Consider the following 19,028-nt stretch of genomic DNA (forward strand, 5'->3'; position numbering starts at 1 on the left):
TAAATCTTGCTTTCACTCTTATTCTATGGCTCACTGTATGGCTGGGTGGCTGCATGGCTGGCCTCTAATGTCCTCCTCTCCTTGTTCTCTTGCTCCAAGTGTCTTACTTCCCTGACCCTAGTTCTCAGTCAGTCCTTAGTTTTTTTTCATCAGATAGTAATGTCTAGCTGGACCAGATTCCCACCATCTTCATCAGCTATCCTCGATCAATGATCCACCTAAGCCTGGCTAATAGTGAATCCTTGGGGAGTCTGATATAGAGAGATGGATGTCCTCCAGGTTCAAGCTCTTGCACAGCAGAAGGTGAATGTAACTTATGACTGGGAAATTACAGACTTTGTGAAGCTGTTTTGGGGCTCAACTAAGAACTCTTCACCTATATTATACATCTGACTTGACTCAGTGTCTATGTCCTACTGACTCTCATGAGAAGGACTCTGGGTCCTGAACCACATTGGGTTGTACCTGGTGTGTGACTCTGCCTGTGTGTTGGTGTTGGAGGAGTAGAGGTGGAGACTCGGGATGATGTGGGTACATATGTGGGTTGTGTTGAAATATTCATGGGTCTACATGTAGTTGTGGGTTTCCCTATAGTTGTGAGTATTCCTGTAATTGTGGGTCTACCTGTAGTTGTGGGTCTTCCTGTAGTTGTGGGTCTTCCTGTTGTTGTGGGTCTTCTTGTAGTTGTGGGTCTTGTTGGAGGACTTGTTGAAATTTCTGGATTTGAAAATTAAAATAAACAAGGATCAGTCAAGCAAGAATAGGCAAGTGCTTCTGTTGTAGCACCCATGACAGGCTGTCCCCAGAGAGGCTCCTCCTGAACTTTTGTTCTTTGTCATTGACCAACTAGGACTGGGCAGGACCAATAGGAGGCAGCTGCACTTATCACATGGAGTTGAGCACAGAGCCCATGTTCCTAAGGACAAACTGTACAAGTGACAGATGTCAGGTCCTCAGATGTCTAAGCATAACTGTGAGACTGTGAGGTTTTGAGGGGCTGACACTGCTCTCAGAGGTGACTGACTTCACCCACATTTCAGGCCCAGCATGTTCATTTCAGTCAGTCCCCAGAGGACACAATATAAAGCCCTGCATCTTAGCATGCAGATCCCACACAAGCCCCAACTAAATGGGATTTGCACAATTAGGTAGAGAGTGGATATTTCCTATGGTGCCTTCCAATGTAAGACAGACCAGGTGAATACCCCTTATCCAAAAATGCTTGGCATGGTTTGAGAATTTATATCTTGCTTAAATATTTGGAATATTTGCATATAGATAATATCTTATGGGCTCAAGTATAAACATGGATAGATGTAGCTTTCATATAATTACACTTTACATATATAGCTTAAATGGTAACTCTATAAACTTGGATAATTCTGCAGATGATACTTTCATGATATTTAGTTTTCAAGGTGAATTATCAAGTCCATGCTCAAATGGTGCCAGATTTGGGAGCATTGTAAACTTGGGATGTTTGAATTGGGCAGGTTCAACATGCAAATGACAAGTCAACAGCATCCAAAGTGCTGTAAGGATCCAAACAGCTACTGATGGTCTCAGTGTGCAGAGTTCCTAGACAGGAGCTAAGGCAAAGTGGTGCTGGGATCAAACAGTCATCCAGGACTCATACTGTCTGTGTCAGCAGACACATGTGTTCCCTGTAAGTAATCTCCTTTGATCTTGACTGTGCTGACTACAAAATAAAACCTCAGCAATGAGGAAAAAATTGCTTTGAAAACCCTTCTTTACCTTGAATACAATGTAGTCTCTTTATATAGTATGTGTTCACCTTGAAATAAAAAAAAACTATAGTGTTCCCTCTATGTGTAGGGAAGTAGTGGGAGTAGAGCATCCCCCTTAAATTCAATACCATAATTTATTCATTTATTTGTGTGTTTGTGGAATGTCACAAATGTGGATGCCAGGCAATAACTTTTCAGAGTCTGTTCTCTCCTTCCACTATGTGGGCCCAGGGATTGAACTCAGGTCATTAAGTAAACAGTGGATAACTTTCCCCACTGAGCCATCTCACTGGACCTCAAACCTCTTTATGTAGAGGGTCAGATGAAAGGATTTTTGTTTCAGGGACATAAAAACAGGTGTCCAGGAGCAAGCACTCATGTCAATCAATCTGAAAGTCACTGCTGACAACTGAGCAAGGAGTGGGTGTGGCTGTGCTGCAATAGAACTATTCCCAGCAGCAGGGGTCTGTTTATAACCTGGTCTGGTTAGTTTGCTGGTCCAGTCTAATGTGTGGGCAGAGGCCTGAGCACAGTACACACCCTCCCTGGAGAGTATACATCTCTGAGGTGGAGAAAAACAATCTAATCGGAAGATCACTGTGAAAACAACCCCAGGAAAGAATCACCAGGTCAGGAGCTTTGCTTCTCTTGCCCTGGGCCATTTTTTGATCCCAGGAAAATGGGAAAAATCCTAAGGAGCTGATGAGGATCCCAGCACACCTGATGAGGAAGCTGTGTGTGTTAAAACCATGAGAAGATGTAGATTTGGTTGTTAAAGTAGGTAACAGTTGCTGGCTCACTTAGTGACTATGGGTGACTCTGTAAGCCCTGACCTGCTGATGAACCTCTAAGCTCCACAAAACTTTCAATTAATGAACTTACATTAGTATGAGCAAAAAAATTATTAGAGATACATTTTACAATTGCAAATTGCTGACTTTGCTTCTGTAAACTTCCTTGCATTAGACACTGACCCATCCTCTCCCTGAAAATAAGTAAAAAGTTTCAGAGTCCAGGCGTCGGCCTTGGGACAAGGTCTGTAATTATAGATTAAAAAAAATAATAATAAGTCTCTGTTTAAAAATTCCCCAAATGGGACCCAAGATAAGGACCATCTGGCGAGTCCAGCAAACTAAGTCAAATGTCAGCCAATCATAAGCCTGTAACTATGCGAACTCCCCTCCAGAGTAACCGCTCCCCCTAGATCTCCCCTGAGCCAACCAGTTTACGACAAGTGTTACAAAATTTCCCGCGTAACAAAATGATTGCTAAAATATATGATGATTTTTAAATTGGGCCAAACCCGGGGTACCTGGTATCTTATTCTAATTTTGTAGTTTCTGCCTTTAAAAATGCTTGTAACTGCTGCTCAGTCAGTCAGCCCTGGTCAGTCAGAGAGCCCACTTGCACCAGTGCTGAATACATTTCTCTTGTGTGTTGCATCTGCTGGTTTGGAATCTTGGTTTCTGGGGTGCCCTCCTGCAGACGAGAGTATCCCGGGGTCTGGGGTCTTTCAAGTATGTTATGCTGTAATGACATGTCTATTCCACTTCTAGTGCTGGGACTCTAACCAAGAGTTTTAGGTGGGGATGTGTCTGGACAACTGCCTTCCCAAGCTATAACCACAGGCCTTACTAGGTTATTATTGTGTTTGCAGTTCTGGGACATAACCCAAGGTTTCAGGTATGGTAGACAAATTTCTACACATCCCCAAGGCAGTTTACATTTTTAAGGGATTTATCTGTGTGTGTGTGTGTGTGTGTGTGTGTGTGTGTGTGTGTGTGTGTCTGTGTGTGTCTGTGTCTGTGTGAAGGTGGGTTTATTCTCACATGAGTGGGCGCCCTTGGATGTCAGAATCATTCAACTTCAGCCAAGTTAGTAACATAATTTCACACCTGTGATAGGCACTGGGAACCTTATGTCTCTTCCCCAAAGCTGTCGCCATTAATCATTCTTTCATACTCTATGACTAGCTTCTTCAGGATTCCTTGAGTTGCCTCCCAGCCATAGTTTTGAAAGGCGGCTCCTTGCCCCTTCAGAATGGACTTCACCCTCATAAGAGATGGTGGCACATTTTTTGTTGTTGTTGTTGTTTTTCTGTTTTTTTGAGACAGGGTTTCCCTGTGTAGCTTTGCGCCTTTCCTGGAACTCACTTGGTAGCCCAGCCTGGCCTCGAACTATTAAAGATCTGCCTGCCTCTGCCTCCCAAGTGCTAGGACTAAAGGCGTGTGCCACCCCTGCCTGGTGGTGGCACATTTTTATAATACCAACACTGGGGAGGTTAAAGTGTGAGCAAGAAGTTCCAGGTCAGCCTGATTTACAAAGCAAGGCCCAGCATCAAAATCAATAAATCTGTCAATCAGTAAACAGATATCCAGTAAATTGATTCAATGGGTAGAGGCCCTTGACTTGGAAACCTGGTGAGTGTACTCACATTCCTAGAACTCACATAAAATCATAAAGAGATTACCAAGCCTAGGAGTTTGCCCTCTGGCAAATTCATCATTGCATGCAATCGTACCACTTGCACATCATTTACACACAGCCACAGAATAATAAATGCAGTTTTAAATATCCAATTAAACACAAAAATAAATGAATGGATGGATGTACAACAAAATCTAGAAGCTGAAAGAATACAGAATGTTCTTAATTAAAAAATATAGACACAGATTTTTTTCTAGTATATCTATTATTGATTACCATTGTCTGTGTGAACCCTTAAATAAAAGGAGATTAGGAACAGCATCAGAAGCCAGGAAGTCCTCATGAGCCTACTGTTTTAGTTAGTGAAAAAAAAAATCAGGATATGTTCATCAATGAGACATGAAAGCTGGTTCTGGTGGTACACTCCTTTAATTACAGTACTCTGGAGGCAGAGGCAGGGGTAGCTCTGTAAGTTCAAGCAAAGCCAGTCTGGTCTACAGAACAAGTTCTAGGATAGCTAGGACTACAAAGAGTAACTATAGGAAAAAACAAAACAAAACAAAAAACAGAAAAAAAGAAGGTAAGAAACAAGGAATGGAATCAAGCAATCAAAAAACAAATGAAGAAGCAAACAAAGAAACAAAGAAAGAAAGAAACAAAGAAGCAAACAAAGAAACAAAGGAAAGAATAAGAAAGAAAATGTAAGGATTCCAGATTGGGGGTTTCATAAACTTTGGTTAGAATATGGACTTGCACCCTTAGACCAAATCCCACAGTTTGAATAGGTCAAGTTCCACCTTACTGCCGCTCTCTGACATAGGTTGAGTCTGTCTGCTACGTGCCCTAACAGCACCCCTGATTAATGGTCCTAATCAACATCAGGCTGTCCGATACTCTATGTCACATTTATGCTATGGTGAACTAAATCACATAATAGGGAACTTTTTTCCTGAATGGAAAAAAAGAAAAGAAATAAAAGGAAAATATGAATCCATCTACCCCTGGTGGAGAAGATTTATTGTAGATATGAGGGAGAAAACACACAGAAGTATCCAGAAGAATCAAATGAACATGACCAGTAAACTGAACTCCCCATATGAGGAGAGGGGAAAAGCAAAGAGCCAAGAGTGGGGGCCAAGAGGTCAAGAACCCAAAGGGGCCTGTCTAGCCAAAATGGCTGGGTTACATAGGGAAGAGCAGCTGGGGGAGGGGCAGCCTAGCCCAGTTTCTGGGATTGAGAATTTAGGGAGGGGCAAGGTGTGCCAGGTACTGGCCTTGCTGAGAGAATGGCAGCCAGTGTCTGCTTTGATATGTTAACAAGCACCTTAGTTAGCCTTCATCCTGAGACCTAGCACCTAACACCTCCACCACTAAAACATGTAACAAGTCAGACTTTCTCCTTGCTCTGGGGACCAGCCTGAGACTCCTCAGGCTTAGGAATGCTGAGGGGATTATTCTGCAGGCTGCAGAATCCTCTGCTGAGGATCCTCTGTAGCCCCATTATTCCAGTCATGGCATCTCTCAATCTCTGTCTCTAAACCTCCCTCCCTCTCTCTCTCACATTTCTGCTCTTAATGAAACTCCTCTCAGGGTTGTAAAGAGAAGTCCTTCCTTCCCTGGAAGCCTCTTCACACAGAATCAAGAGATGAACCTCATAGATGGTATTGTTTCTGTCTAATGCTCTCCCTCCCAGCTGGAGGGCTGATCTCAGCCTGAGGCCTCCTCATTCTAATAAGCTCATTGGAGGGAATTGTATGTCAGTGTCATTTATGGACTAGCAGCTGCTGCTCATCTGTTACTACATGGCTCAGTGACAGAGAACAGGTGTTGGAGGGAACCTGCTTCTATATGGACATTTCTAGTGTGCAGGCAACAAATTGTGTGACAAGATATCAGAACTATTTCAAAGGCTCCAGGCAGGGAAGACAGGGAGAACTCTCCACCTATACACAAATATATTTATAGCAACTTTTGATTTCCTTCTTAGAGGAAAACAGAAAATATTAGCACACAGAGGACTAGGGTCACTTGAAGAAATAAACAAAGGAAATAAAGAAAACTTACCTGGTTTAATTTCCAAGGAATAGGTCACATAACGGAAAGATCCAGGGATCTCCACTATACAACAATATGGACCACTGTCACTCTGAAGAGCATTCTCTATTGTCAAGGACACGTTTCCTCCTGAAATATGACCCTTTAGCTGGTATCGGCTCTTCCTCTTATAGGAGACTTGATATCCATTGGTCCAGATAAGCGTTCTTGAACAATAAAAAAGCTTACATTCGCCAAGGCCCCAGCATGCGGTAGTGTTTCCCCCATTTGTTGAGTAAGTACATGGCAGTGTCACAGGGTGACCCACCACACCTTCCACTACTGGGTAAGAACCCAGAGCACCTGTGATGGAAAAAAGAAGAGAGGGAAAAGAAATAGAGAATTAGTATCCAACATTTTCCTAAAATTTTGTTCTTATTTCTTTTCAGAAAAGTTAGGGGGTATTCAACTGGAATTTCATTTAAGGTATTATGAAAGTGAGGCAAGTGCTGTCCACTGAACTATAGCCCTAGTGTGAGGGCCTAGACTAGACTTTACAGGCCCATGCTAGCCCCTGTGTAGTATCCCAGCACAGGAACCAACCAAACAAACAAACGAACAAAAGCACAAAATAGTGACCTGTGAGATTCCTTAACCAATCACCTATATGCAGGAGTAGGCTGTGTGGTTGGGACACAACCTAGAAAGCATGTTCCTTATTCTATAATGAATGTATTTCTTACTGGGACACTCAGTACTTGATTTTGCCAAATACTGTTTTGGTTCTGTTCTTACTCTTTTAACCCTTTTGCTCTTTGGGGTTCTGTCCACCAGCTCCCAAATAAATCACATGGAGTCTCATTCTTACTTAAATGAGGAGCCTCAGCTTGGCTTATTTCTAGCCAGCTCTCCTTAACTTAAATGTTCCTGTCTACCTTTGTCTCTGGGCTTTTTCTTTTTCCGACTTCTGTAAATCTTGCTTTCACTCTTATTCTATGGCTCACTGTATGGCTGGGTGGCTGCATGGCTGGCCTCTAATGTCCTCCTCTCCTTGTTCTCTTGCTCCTTTCTTTTTCTCTCTTTTCCTTCTGTTTATTCTCTCTGCCTGCCAGCCTTCCTATCTTTTCTCCTGACAATCAGGTGTTTTAGATAGGCAAAGTAGTACAGCCTCACAGAGTTAAACAAATGAAACATAAAAGAATACAACACATGTTCACATCATTAAACAAATGTTCCACAGCATAAACAAATGTAACATGTCTTAAAACAGTATTCTACAACAAAATACGTTTTATGATCACAAATGAAATACATTCTGCTTTAATTAATACACAGAAATATATTTTATTTCTCACCGGTGATCTCAGCTCTTTGGAGGTAGAGGTAGAAGGATCAAAAGTTTAAGTGATCCTCAGCTAGCTATAGGGTTGGAGGCCAGCCTGGACTACTTACACTCTGTTTGAAAAACAATTATGTTATTCCTTCTTTCCCCTTTTCAAAGAATACTTTGAATTAGAATGTTTTTAAGTTAAATATATGAAAATTGTTTTATCTTTCTCTTTTTCTTTTTTCTTTTTCTTTTTTTTCCCCAAGACAGGGTTTCTCTGTGTAGCTTTGCGCCTTTCCTGGATCTCACTCTGTAGACCAGGCTGGCCTCGAACTCACAGAGATCCACCTGGCTCTGCCTCCTAGGTAACAAAATCTGAGTGCTAGGATTAAAGGAAAATGGTTTTGAAAAGCAAAACTACACAAAGAAATGTAATGAAGGCTGACTTTGAGTAGTCATCATGCATGGAAAGCACTGTTTGTAATATTTTAACATTTATTTATTTATTATGTATGCAGTATTCTGCCTGCATGTGTCCCAGCAGGCCAGAAGATGGCACTAGATCTTATTACAGGTGATTGTGACCCACCATGTGTTTGCTGGGAATTGAACTCAGAACCTCTGGAAGAGCAGCCAGTGCTCTTAACTGCTCAGCCATCTTTCCAGCCCCCTGTTTGTAATTTTTTATTAACCTTTGACTTTAACATGCATGCATCCATGTGCACTCACCCTTACTTGTCGATAACATGTATGCACATGCAATCAGCTTTACTTGTCCATAGCATCCATATAAGTGCTCTCACCCATACTTGTCTATCACATGAATGTACATGCACTCACCCTTACTTGTCCATCATATATATACGCACATGCACTCAATCTTAACTTGTCCATCACATGCATGCATATGCACTCATTCTTAACTAGTCTATCACATGAATGTATGTATTCTCATCTCTTGTCTGACATGTTCTTGGTGATCATGTTTATTTTGCCATAAGTTTAGAAATTCATAAAGGTTAAGAAAGTTCTTTGGAGCTACAATTTATCCTGGTTCTCTGCTCACGACATAAGCCCAAATCAAAAAGGCCCGAGGATTGTCATCTTTTCTGCCATCTCTAGCCTCCTCAGCATTCCCCAGCTCACCTACTCACTTACCTGGGAGAAGTAGTATGAGGCCTGAAATGAAGACTTGAGGATGCATCATGGTTTTGTCCTGAAGAACAAGAAGAAGACACTGGTTAGCTGTGGCACTCAGCACACTGTGTCGGGGCATGGATTCACTTTGACTATGAATCACACAAGCCTCTATGCTAGAGATGTCTGTCCTCCCAAACAGCCTCTTCTTTTCCAGTCCTTCCTGACATTCAGCCAGCAATCTGACTTCTGGTCATGAGATAGATAAGGCAGCAAACAGAGAAAATTGAAGGCAGAGACAAGAGTGTGTTCTCTGGTAGAACTACAAGCAGAGATCAGCCTTCTAATGGGAAAGATGCACTTGCATCTCAGTGGATTCAGAGCAGTGTCTGCTCAGCCACAGTGGTTAGTCCCTGAATCTCAACCAAAAAACACCAGTAAGATGGACTGAGAGAATATGAAGCATCTCTCACAGTTCCAGACACTATGACTGAGATCAAATCTTCCTGGCACAGTGTAGATCAAAACCTGCCAATTCCAGAGCCCCTCCATGCCTAGATTTTCTCCTAGGTAACATATTACTAATGTTTGCTCAGATTTTATAGAATCTGATGTGAAGAAAGTGATGGGCTATTTACTCACAGGCACCTAATCCTCCCAGAACCTCTAGAGCTGCTACTTTTAAGCCCATTTATGAATGATGTTACCTGTCTTCACGCCAGAGACGGCATATGAAAAGCCTGACATCTTGCCAGTGAAATCTCTGCTGGAGGTATCTGAGAATGAGGACATCAATCCTTTTGGACCTGCCCCACTGGATAGTTTATGAAGCCTGCCTTCTGTAGGCAAGGGAGAAAACAACCCTTTTGTTCTGAAGGCATACTTTATGGCATATGCATGTCTGTTGGGCCCTGACCCCCAGTTCCTTGGGTAGCTGTTGCCTTGCTTGCTGACCTTGATCAGATGTCCTCCCTATGCTAATTCCCTGCCACTTTCCTATCTCCTGAACAGCCTACCAGAGGTTCTTTGTTTGTGTATCCTGCATATTGGTGTAAACAGCTAGGATGCAAGAATGTAAAACATCTGTAGCAAACTTTTGTCCTCCGGAGTTCTTCCACTGTGCTGTAAGCCTATATTTAAGGCCTCTTCCCTCCTTCAATAAAGGGCATTCTACTGAGATGAATGACCAAGTGTCTTGTCTCTGTTTTAATCCTCAGCCCCTCTCTTGGACATGGTGAATGGGTAGTAGTGCGGGCACTACCCATGTTGTGTTCTCACCCATCCAACTGTTACTTCTTCTTGTGATCCTCATACTCTGTTTGCTCTTTATGATTTTCTTTCTCTCTCCTGCAGTGGTTTCCATTAAATTAGAAATGATATTGAGGTTATGACAATGACAGGGGTTAAAGCTGTTATGTGGGTCATGGGAAAATCCCAGAAGGCTGGTGACAGAAAACTGTAGATGGAAGGACATATAGATGGGATAAGAGACAAGAGTTGTCCAGAACTAGTCAGAAGACAACGTGAAGAATTACAGAGTGATGAAGAAGGACTTAAGCTGAGAGGAAGCTGGCACTATGGTACCTTAAACCATTGTTTGTATTTCTGTGCTTTTTAAGAAACCGCAAGTAGATGTCCTCTGAGGTAATTACCTCAGATGTTCTGATAATTTATTAACCTGCAAAAGAATAAGCTGCTGTGATTTGGCTTTCTTCCTGGGAACTTCTATGTGCAGTCAAGGGGCATGGGGTATACTTTGCTGATTTGCAAAAGGAACTCTTGAAACTATTGTGAAGAATCCAGGAAAATTCACCTGTTGAATTTTCTCATCCCCTATTTCTTTGTATTATTACAATAATTACTGGGTTTGAGTCAAATAGAGAGAAGGCAGGGAAGACACACATCTCCAGATCTGACAAGACTCATCAGCTTGCACCAACTCTTGTGTCTAAGTATTTCTTGTACCTGCCAGACATCCCTGCCCTTCGAGACCCTTGAAACTGCTGAGGCTGGTACCCCAACATCTTCAGATCTAATATCTGGATTTCAACTTTTTTTTTTTTTTTTTTTTTTTTTGGTTTTGCGAGACAGGGTTTCTCTGTGTACCTTTGCACCTTTCTTGGAACTCACTTGGTAGCCCAGGCTGGCCTTGAACTCACAGAGATCCGCCTGCCTCTGCCTCCCGAGTGCTAGGATTAAAGGCATGCGCCACCACTGCCCAGCCTCAACATTTGTTTCTTAATTGGTAAACCATAAAAGCATGAGTAAGCCTACCTACTACTTCATTAACTCCACTTCTAGTCAGAAGATTCCATGACTTCCTCTCAGAGAGGAAAGTGTTCCCTGTTACCAGTCTTAAAGGTAACAATGGCTTTCATGAAGCCTCCATGGCTCAGCATCTTCAGGCCTGGGCCCTGCACCATTCACAGTAACAGCCCTGCACTGAGAAGAGACCAGAAAACTAATGCTGCCACTCCAGTGAAGCAATGACTTTGATGGACATTTTGAAAACCTTACTTCTTTCTTAGAAGACAACTTCAGAACATACAAAACCAACATGAGACACAACTGTCCTACTTTTTAACATGGTACCAACCATTCTGTCCCTTTAGAGTTCTATTGAGAAAGGATCCTGTACTTGTGCATTCACTGACTCACACAGTTGGCTCCCTTCTTGACACATGCTCACTGTCACTGAGCCATCTCACAGGGGGTCCTGTGGCCTACTCGCTCATAAAATGAAGGGACAGACAGTTGTAGTTAATAGCTTTCCAGGTTCCCAAAGGAAACCTTCTCCACATTCTGGAATTCAACTGAATAACTATGTGAGATCTATCATGAAGTAAGCACCTTGCTGGTAGCTTGAAATCCTTTTATTTTCTATCTCTACTTGATGCTTGAGAAAAACACTTGAGTCCATCTCAACTTCTAAAGTTTGAGCTGTAGTTCCCTGTATAATCCACACTATGATGATCCTGAAGGACGACTGTGTGTTATGCCCAGATAATAAGATATTGCACATGACTACACCGCTGGATGGTACTCAACTGTAGGTTGTATTTTCCTTTGGAGCAAATTAAATGTGGATAGAAGAGATGAGCAAATGGAAATTTAAGGGTAGAAGGAGAGATGACTCCCTCACTCAGGGTTAGCATGGTAAGAGGATAGGAGGCAATCTCTTATAAACTGACATGTGAGAGTCAGGAATGGTGGCTCCTATCTGTGATCCTGGCACTCATAAGACTGAGGCAGGAAGACTGCCTTGAGTTTACAGGTCTACATAGTAAGTATCAAGTTAGACAAGATTATTGAGTAAGACCCTATCAATAAAGGAAAAAGCAGCAATTGGTACAGTTCTTTAATCCCAATACTGGAGAAGCTGAGGCAGGAGGACTGGCAATTCTGAGCTAGCCTGGGCTATAAAAGATGAAAAATATAAAGAACAAAACCAAAGTAAGTGACAGGAGAGTTTAAGAGCTTAAGGGAGACAGGTGAAGGGCAGAAGGTATCAGAAATGAGGATGAAGGATGAAGATGGGAGCTGAGGAGCTGAGCCATTAAATACCACTGATCTTTAGGGGTAGATTTCCCAACATTAGCCCATGGGCTCCCACAATACGAGCCACTGTGCCCTAATGTTCACAGAGGACATAACCCAATGGAATTTCTTACAAATTATTTATTACTCTTGTATTAAACTCTCTACTACTGTCTGTGAATGTGTGCAGCCATGGCACTCATGTGAAGGAGAAAACGACTATCAGAGGTGTTTCTCCCCTTCTACTATTATTAGGGTTCCAGGATCACACTGGGGGGTCAAGTTGGCCAAGCACCTTGATTCCTGAGCCTTGTCAGGGATGATGGATTTTTTCTTTGTTAGCATTCAGGAGGAGGGCTGCAGACAGACAGCAGTCTTAACCATCTTCATCTTGGATGAACACATGAACAAAGAGGAAAGACACAGATAGCAGACTGCATGCTGTGGGATCTTTAGTGTAGGATGGGGGTGGGTGGGTACGATTTTAACTTGGTTTGCTAGGCTACATGGACTTTCTAATGCTTTCCCAGAGAAGGTGGGATGTGAGCAAAGCTGAAGAAGATGAGGCCAGCCAGAGAGAGAGCTGTCACAGGAGAAGAAAGAGGGAGGGCAAAGGTCCAGATGCAGGAGAGTGCCTGTGGCAGGGGAGGGGGCAGGGAGGGACAGCAATGCACAGGATCAAGGGGCAGGCTGGATATGGGACTCAGGAGACACTTCCTGAGGAATCTCCTTTCACAAAGACACAGTCATTGCTCTGGGTTAGGGGTGCCAGGACCTGGTGCCCTCTGGGGACAGCTCTGACTGCTAGGCAAACAAACAAGGACACCTTAGGGTCCATGGCAGGAATTCAGTGTGGAAGAGACAACAGAAGGCAACATCATCAATGAAACCAAGACGCTCATGTCAGTGTGCCCAGAAGGCGGTGCAAACTGGGCTTCCTGTAGGCTGGCAGTCTAAAGAGCATGAGATCCTCAGGTCTGAGCTGTGCATGACAGGAGGGTCTGTCAGCAGAGAAGGAGGAGATGCTCCCACCTCAGGTTTTGGAGGAGATATTCTGGGTTTTGGTCATGTTCAATGTGAAATATTTGGGACCACATAGAGGAGGAAGGTCTGGGATAAACATACATTTTGGAGTAACTGGCTTAGAAATGGTGTTTGATAGGCAGAAGCCTGAAATAGATAGGTATACTGGGGAAAGCCTATGCTTATGGGGAATGTCTTTACTCAGGCTATTCAGTTTTTTTTTTTTTTTTTCTGTTCTGAGGCAAGGTCCTGGGGCCTCCTGGGGATTGTTATGCCCAAATAGCCTGGAATAAAGACTCTTCGCTTTTACATACAGAATTGTAAAAGTAAAGAGCCTTTATTTCCAGCTTAGAGCTTAGACTCTCTGCCCGGTACAGTGGTGAGAACAGAGAGCCCCAAGCCCAGGCTGGGTAGTGGTTTTAATGATAGCAGAGGTTGGGGTGAGAGGATTTCTAAGGTTCAGGACTGTGACTGGCTGACATTTGACATTTGTCTAAGGGTGTCTGTCAAAGGGAAATAGGTGTGTCCTAGGCTCAGGGACATCAGGTGATCTTTATCTAAGTTTTGGAAATCTGGTGATCATATCTAATCATATCTAAGGGTTGGAAGGTTTTGGGATGTCTGGTACTTCCCCTTAGATGCTGGCCCATCCCTGAGTGGATACCTGGGTTGTGTTAGCTTATGGCTTTTCCTGGATCTGGGTGTTACCTGCCAGTAAGTCTGTCACAGAAGCTGTGTCTAGAATTCTAAGTCTGTCATGGCAATTGTATGGTCAAGCTGTTTTGCCACCCCACCTCCCCACAGGAATGACCTTCCTTCAAAAGGGCAACAGAGAAGACATGTCCACACACAGGCATAATCAACTCAAGGAGCAAGAGCATAAGCACAAAGAGGACCTGGAAGTCAAGGTTAAACAATTGCAAAGGCACCAGCAATGATCCCAAGTCAGAGCTGTAAAGGTCAGGGTAAGGTTGGTCCAGAGGACCTTGGACCTGCAGGGCCGGTGACCTTCCTGTGTTGGAGACATCAGTGAAAATGGATGTAAGGAAACAGAAAACAAGATATAGCAGAAAACTCAGAACTGAGGGTCTGTGGACTGAAGCTCTCTCCTCTCTACACAGCAGATGTCTAAGCAGCTGGACAAGATTGTGACCTTGACTGAGTACAAGAGCATCCTGATGGGGGAGGGATAGAATGCTGATGGTCAGAGCCAAAGTTATCTCAAGGTATCTTAGATCTTTGAATAGCCATTAGCTACTAATCTCAGCTTCTAGCAATCTCACTTCAGATAAAACTTGAAATGCAGACTGGGTTGGCTTCAGCTGGCTCCACCCACTCTGAAGCTGGGAAGGCACTAAATGCAGCATTTTATGATCAGAAATCTCTTTGTTTTGCTGTTGCCCTGACCTTGTGATCCATCAGTGTGGTTTTTTGGTTTTATGATTTTTTTTATTTAGTTATTTTTGTAATATCTTAATGTACCTAGGCTGACCCGGAGCTTGTTCTATCTCAGATTGGTCTCTCACTTTATAGAGACCCTCCTCCTCAGAATGCTGAGATTATAGGCATGACCCAACACATGGGTAACTTAGTAAGACCCCATCTCCAAATAAAAAGTGGGAAAATGAGTCTGGGAGACTTGAGTTAGAGGTCAGTGGCAGAGACTCTGGTTTCCATCTCTGGCATACAGAAAAGTGTCATAACAAAGACACAGAGCTAGGTAGGTGGCACCTGCCCTTACTCCACCACCAGGAGGCAAAGGCTCACAGATCTCTGTGAGTCCCAGGCCAGGCAGAGGTACATAATGAGACCCCATCACAAAAAAATAAACAAATAAATAGATACATCTAAAAGAGAGAAAGGAGCTAATATGATTTTTTTCATTGTGGAGTGTCACTCAGGGTGAATTGATATCTCAAAGCCATGGCCACTTAAATTTGGATCATAATCAACTATTTTATTGCCACCTTTGACAAGCACTCATATTTTTATATGGCCAGAGTTTGAAAATACACACACATAACATGGACCCAGGGAAACATGTATGCACACACACACACACACACACACACACACACACACAAACACAACACTGTTAGAATTCCTACCCATTCCCCCAGCTACATTACTGTACATGCACTGCCCAGTAGCAAGGCAAGAGGCTTAGTAATCCTGTGGCCTTTAGTAATCCATAGGCAGTGTGATTGTGTAATCTATGCCCACGCATAGCATAGCTATGTAAGCCCATATTCAGCGAGGGGGAAACCTATGAAAGTGAGTTCCACCTACTCCTTCTCTCTCTTCCTATATGGTCATTCCATAGGTCTATGCACACCCTTTCTATTTATTTCCCTTAATAAACTTTTATAGTGGGTGTTGTTGTGCCTAGTGGTTTATCTTGCACAGTAAACAGAGCTGCTTAATCAATAACATTGGTGCCGTGACTTGGATGTAAGGTAACTCTTTCCATTTGCCTGTTCACTGGCAGAAGTTAGATAATTCCCCTAAAATATTGAGGTCCAGTGAGCCATTAGGTGACCATTTTTTATTGTTATCTAAGGGATATTTAGGTCTTTTTTTTTTTTTTTTTTTTTTTTTTTTTTTAGTGCACAGACAGACAAGCTTAGAGGTCTCTAAGTAAGGCATTAAGATTAAGAGTTTCCAGAAGACATCCCAGAGGAGAGGTGGGGCAAAATAGGACTGGAAACCTTGTTTTCAATGGCTACAGCAGAGAGAAAAAATTTAAAAAAAATTAAAAAACAAACATGATCCAAATGCTACAATCTTAGGTGTCCCTGAGATCAAGCAAAGACTGGCAATTTGCACACGTCATACAACGCTTCATCCAGCAAAAGAATGAGAGCCATTTACCCTCACCCCAGGAAAATTCCTCTTCATACACAGTGACACAGACAGGGCCCTGCTTTTTTTAAGTTCCTAAGGACACCACTATCAACTGCCTTGTTACCAATTCCAGAAGAATAACGTTTCACCCCGCAAGTTTTTCCTTCCTGGCTCCCTCTCCTGTCTTCATTAACCATATTCTACTTTATCAGTTTCCCTCTGTGTCTCTAATAACATATTCACCCTTCTAATTAACTATTCAGGTAATTGTTACAGGACCACCATAGAACTGGAGGCCAAGGACCATCAAATATATCCAGGCAGTAAGGAACAGTAACAGTCCAGAGGTATTCACACTCACAAACTCAAAAGGGTCTGGACTCTGGAAACAAAACAAAACAAAACCAAAAAACAAACAAACAAGCAAACAAACGAAAACCCAGACTTTAATGTAACAATCTATTACTGTTAAATGCCCTCAGCAGTTGATCACCTGTGTCTCCTGGATAATAAAGAAAACAGGTACCTTGAGGTTTGTCTCAGATAAGGCTTATCTCAGGTATCTTAGCTGTCCTGGAACTTGCTCTGTAGACCAGGATGGCCTTCAACTCACAGAGATCTGCCTTCCTCTGCCTCCAGAGTGCTGGAATTAAAGGTGTGTGCCACCACTGTCTGGCAAGTTTTGTGATTTTTGTACAAACTCTCCAGTAGTCCACGCTGGCCTCTAGCTCACACTGAAGCACAGTTGATTTTGATCCCCTCCTCCATCTGTCTCCTATGGGCTGGGATTTGCCAACATGCTGGGATTAGGTGTTTTTGTTTGTTTGTTTGTTTTGTTTGTTTTGTTTTTTGAGACAGGGTTTCTCTGTGTAGCTTTGCACCTTTCTTGGAACTTGCTTTGTAGACCAGGCTGGCCTCGAACTCACAGAGATCCACCTGCCTCTGCCTCCTGAGTGCTGGGATTAAAGGTGTGTACTGCCAATGCCCGGCTAGGGTTTTGTTTTTTATTTAAATGATAGAATGAACAGAATAGAAGCTGGGGGAATAGTCCAGCTGGTAGACAGCTTATCTAGGGAGCAGGAAGCCCTGAGTTTGATCTTCCTCATCAGATGAACTGGGTCTTGATGTGTATGTCAGCAATCACTGCAGCTGGGAAAGGGAAGATGGGAAGTTCAAGATCTTCCTCAGCAATGCTTCAGGTCTGAAGAAAGCCTGGGTTACAAGAGGCCCTGTCTCCCCAGGTGGTGGCAGCCCACTCCTTTAATCCTAGCACTCAGGAGGCAGAGTCAGGCACATCTCTATAAGTTCCAGGCCAGCCTGCTCTACAACTACTCCATACTATCTGGAAAGTGAGGGGAAATGCCAGGTCAGACAGACAGACAGACAGCCCAAGAAGATGGACTTTTCCAAGCACAAAAGCCTGCATTCTGGGGAAGGAGTGCACCAGTTTTCAACATAAATAAACACCTTTTTAAAATCTTCTCAAACTTTTCTCTAAATGTCTTCCTCAACACTTACAGAACTCAGGGACTTCCCAGTCCTTGAAAGATTAAATCCAGGAGCCAAAGAGATGGCTCAGTGATTAAGAGCACTGGCAGCTCTTCCAGAGGTCTTGGGTTCAATTCCCAGCACCCACATGGCAGCTCACAAGTGTTTGACTCCAGTTCCAGGGAACTTTACATTCTCACACAGACATAACATGCAGACAAAACACCAATCAATGCACATGAAATAAAAATAAATAAATCATTAGAAATTTAAAAAGAAAAAACAAAACAAGACAACCAAACACCAAACTCTAAAAGCTGCCCAGCAACCCACAGTGGCCACCTCCTTTCCCTCTCCAACTAAAGCAAAACTTTTCTGCTTCTGGCCAGGCCAAGCTCTCAAACCCAATACACAACCTCAACTCCAGCAGCTCTTATGAGTCTCTCCTTTTCCACCAAACAAATGATTTTTTACATATATTTTTACTTTGTAAACCACAAAAGTCAAGGAACAAGATTGCAAATATATCTATGCCCTAACTTCCCCTGTCCCATTTCCATGTTATATATAATATTACACATCACTTACAGACACCAGGAGTACCAGATTGTTTTCTACAGGTTTCTTCTTATTTCTCATGTTAACTTTGCTTAATAAAGGCTTTAATAGGGGGCTGAAGAGATGGATCCGATGTTAAGAGCGCTGGGTTCAATTTCCAGCACCCACGACATAACTCCAGTTGCATGGAATATGGCACCCTCATTCATGTAGCCAAACATCAATGCACATAAAATAAAAATAAATTATGTTTTTAAAATAGAAGGCTGCAATAGCTCATCTATGAAAGTCCATTATTCCATTTAAATGAGGCTTTACCTTCCACTAATTTGAAGAACCCTCTTGGATGCTGTTTCCTTAATGTCTAGAGACTCACCCCGCATTGTCCTAATGTCCCAAGTACAATCCCATATCATCCGATATGTAATTCCATATGGTCCAGAAACTCCAAGGAGCACTGTCCTGATTGCATCTCTCTGGCATGAATCTGCAGAAGACTGTACTTACCACTTAGGTAGGAGAGCCACAGCTTCTTATTACTGTTATGCCTAGATGGTGGGGACCACCAATAGACCACCACAGAGACCGAATCCCATATAAAAGCAAAGAGCTTTTATTTCAAAGCTGAGAGCATGGACTCTGTCTGACAAAGTGGTGAGAGCAGAGAGCCCCAAGCCCAGGTCGGGGTAAGGTTTTTATCATAGCAGAGGTTGGGGTGAAGGGACTTCTAGGGTTCAGAACCCTGATTGGCTAACGTGTTTGGCTAGGGGTATCTGTTAAAGCGAACTGGGTGTGTGCTAGGCTCAGGGACATCTGGAGTTCTTACCTAATCTTATCTAAGGGTTGGTACATTTTGGTGTCTGATACTTCCCCCTAGATGCTGACCCATCCCTGAGTGGTGCTAG

At 42.9% G+C, this 19,028-nt stretch overlaps 1 protein-coding gene across 1 annotated transcript in view; it reads right to left on the reverse strand.

Moving 5' to 3' along the window:
• The window catches only part of LOC118588638 (hepatitis A virus cellular receptor 1 homolog), a 28,646-nt gene extending 9,964 nt beyond the window's left edge, over nucleotides 1-18,682 (reverse strand). The window contains exons 1-5 of the mRNA XM_036195210.1: nucleotides 18,631-18,682; nucleotides 8,695-8,752; nucleotides 6,240-6,572; nucleotides 648-717; nucleotides 466-557 (exon numbers count right to left, since the gene is read on the reverse strand). Of these exons, the coding sequence (XP_036051103.1) occupies nucleotides 466-557; nucleotides 648-717; nucleotides 6,240-6,572; nucleotides 8,695-8,743 (544 nt within the window). The 5' untranslated portion in view covers nucleotides 8,744-8,752; nucleotides 18,631-18,682. The remainder of the gene's footprint in view (nucleotides 1-465; nucleotides 558-647; nucleotides 718-6,239; nucleotides 6,573-8,694; nucleotides 8,753-18,630) is intronic.
• Between the last annotated feature and the right edge of the window lie 346 nt (nucleotides 18,683-19,028).

Source organism: Onychomys torridus, chromosome 8 (genome assembly GCF_903995425.1).
Source record: "Onychomys torridus chromosome 8, mOncTor1.1, whole genome shotgun sequence".
NCBI lineage: Eukaryota > Metazoa > Chordata > Mammalia > Rodentia > Cricetidae > Onychomys > Onychomys torridus.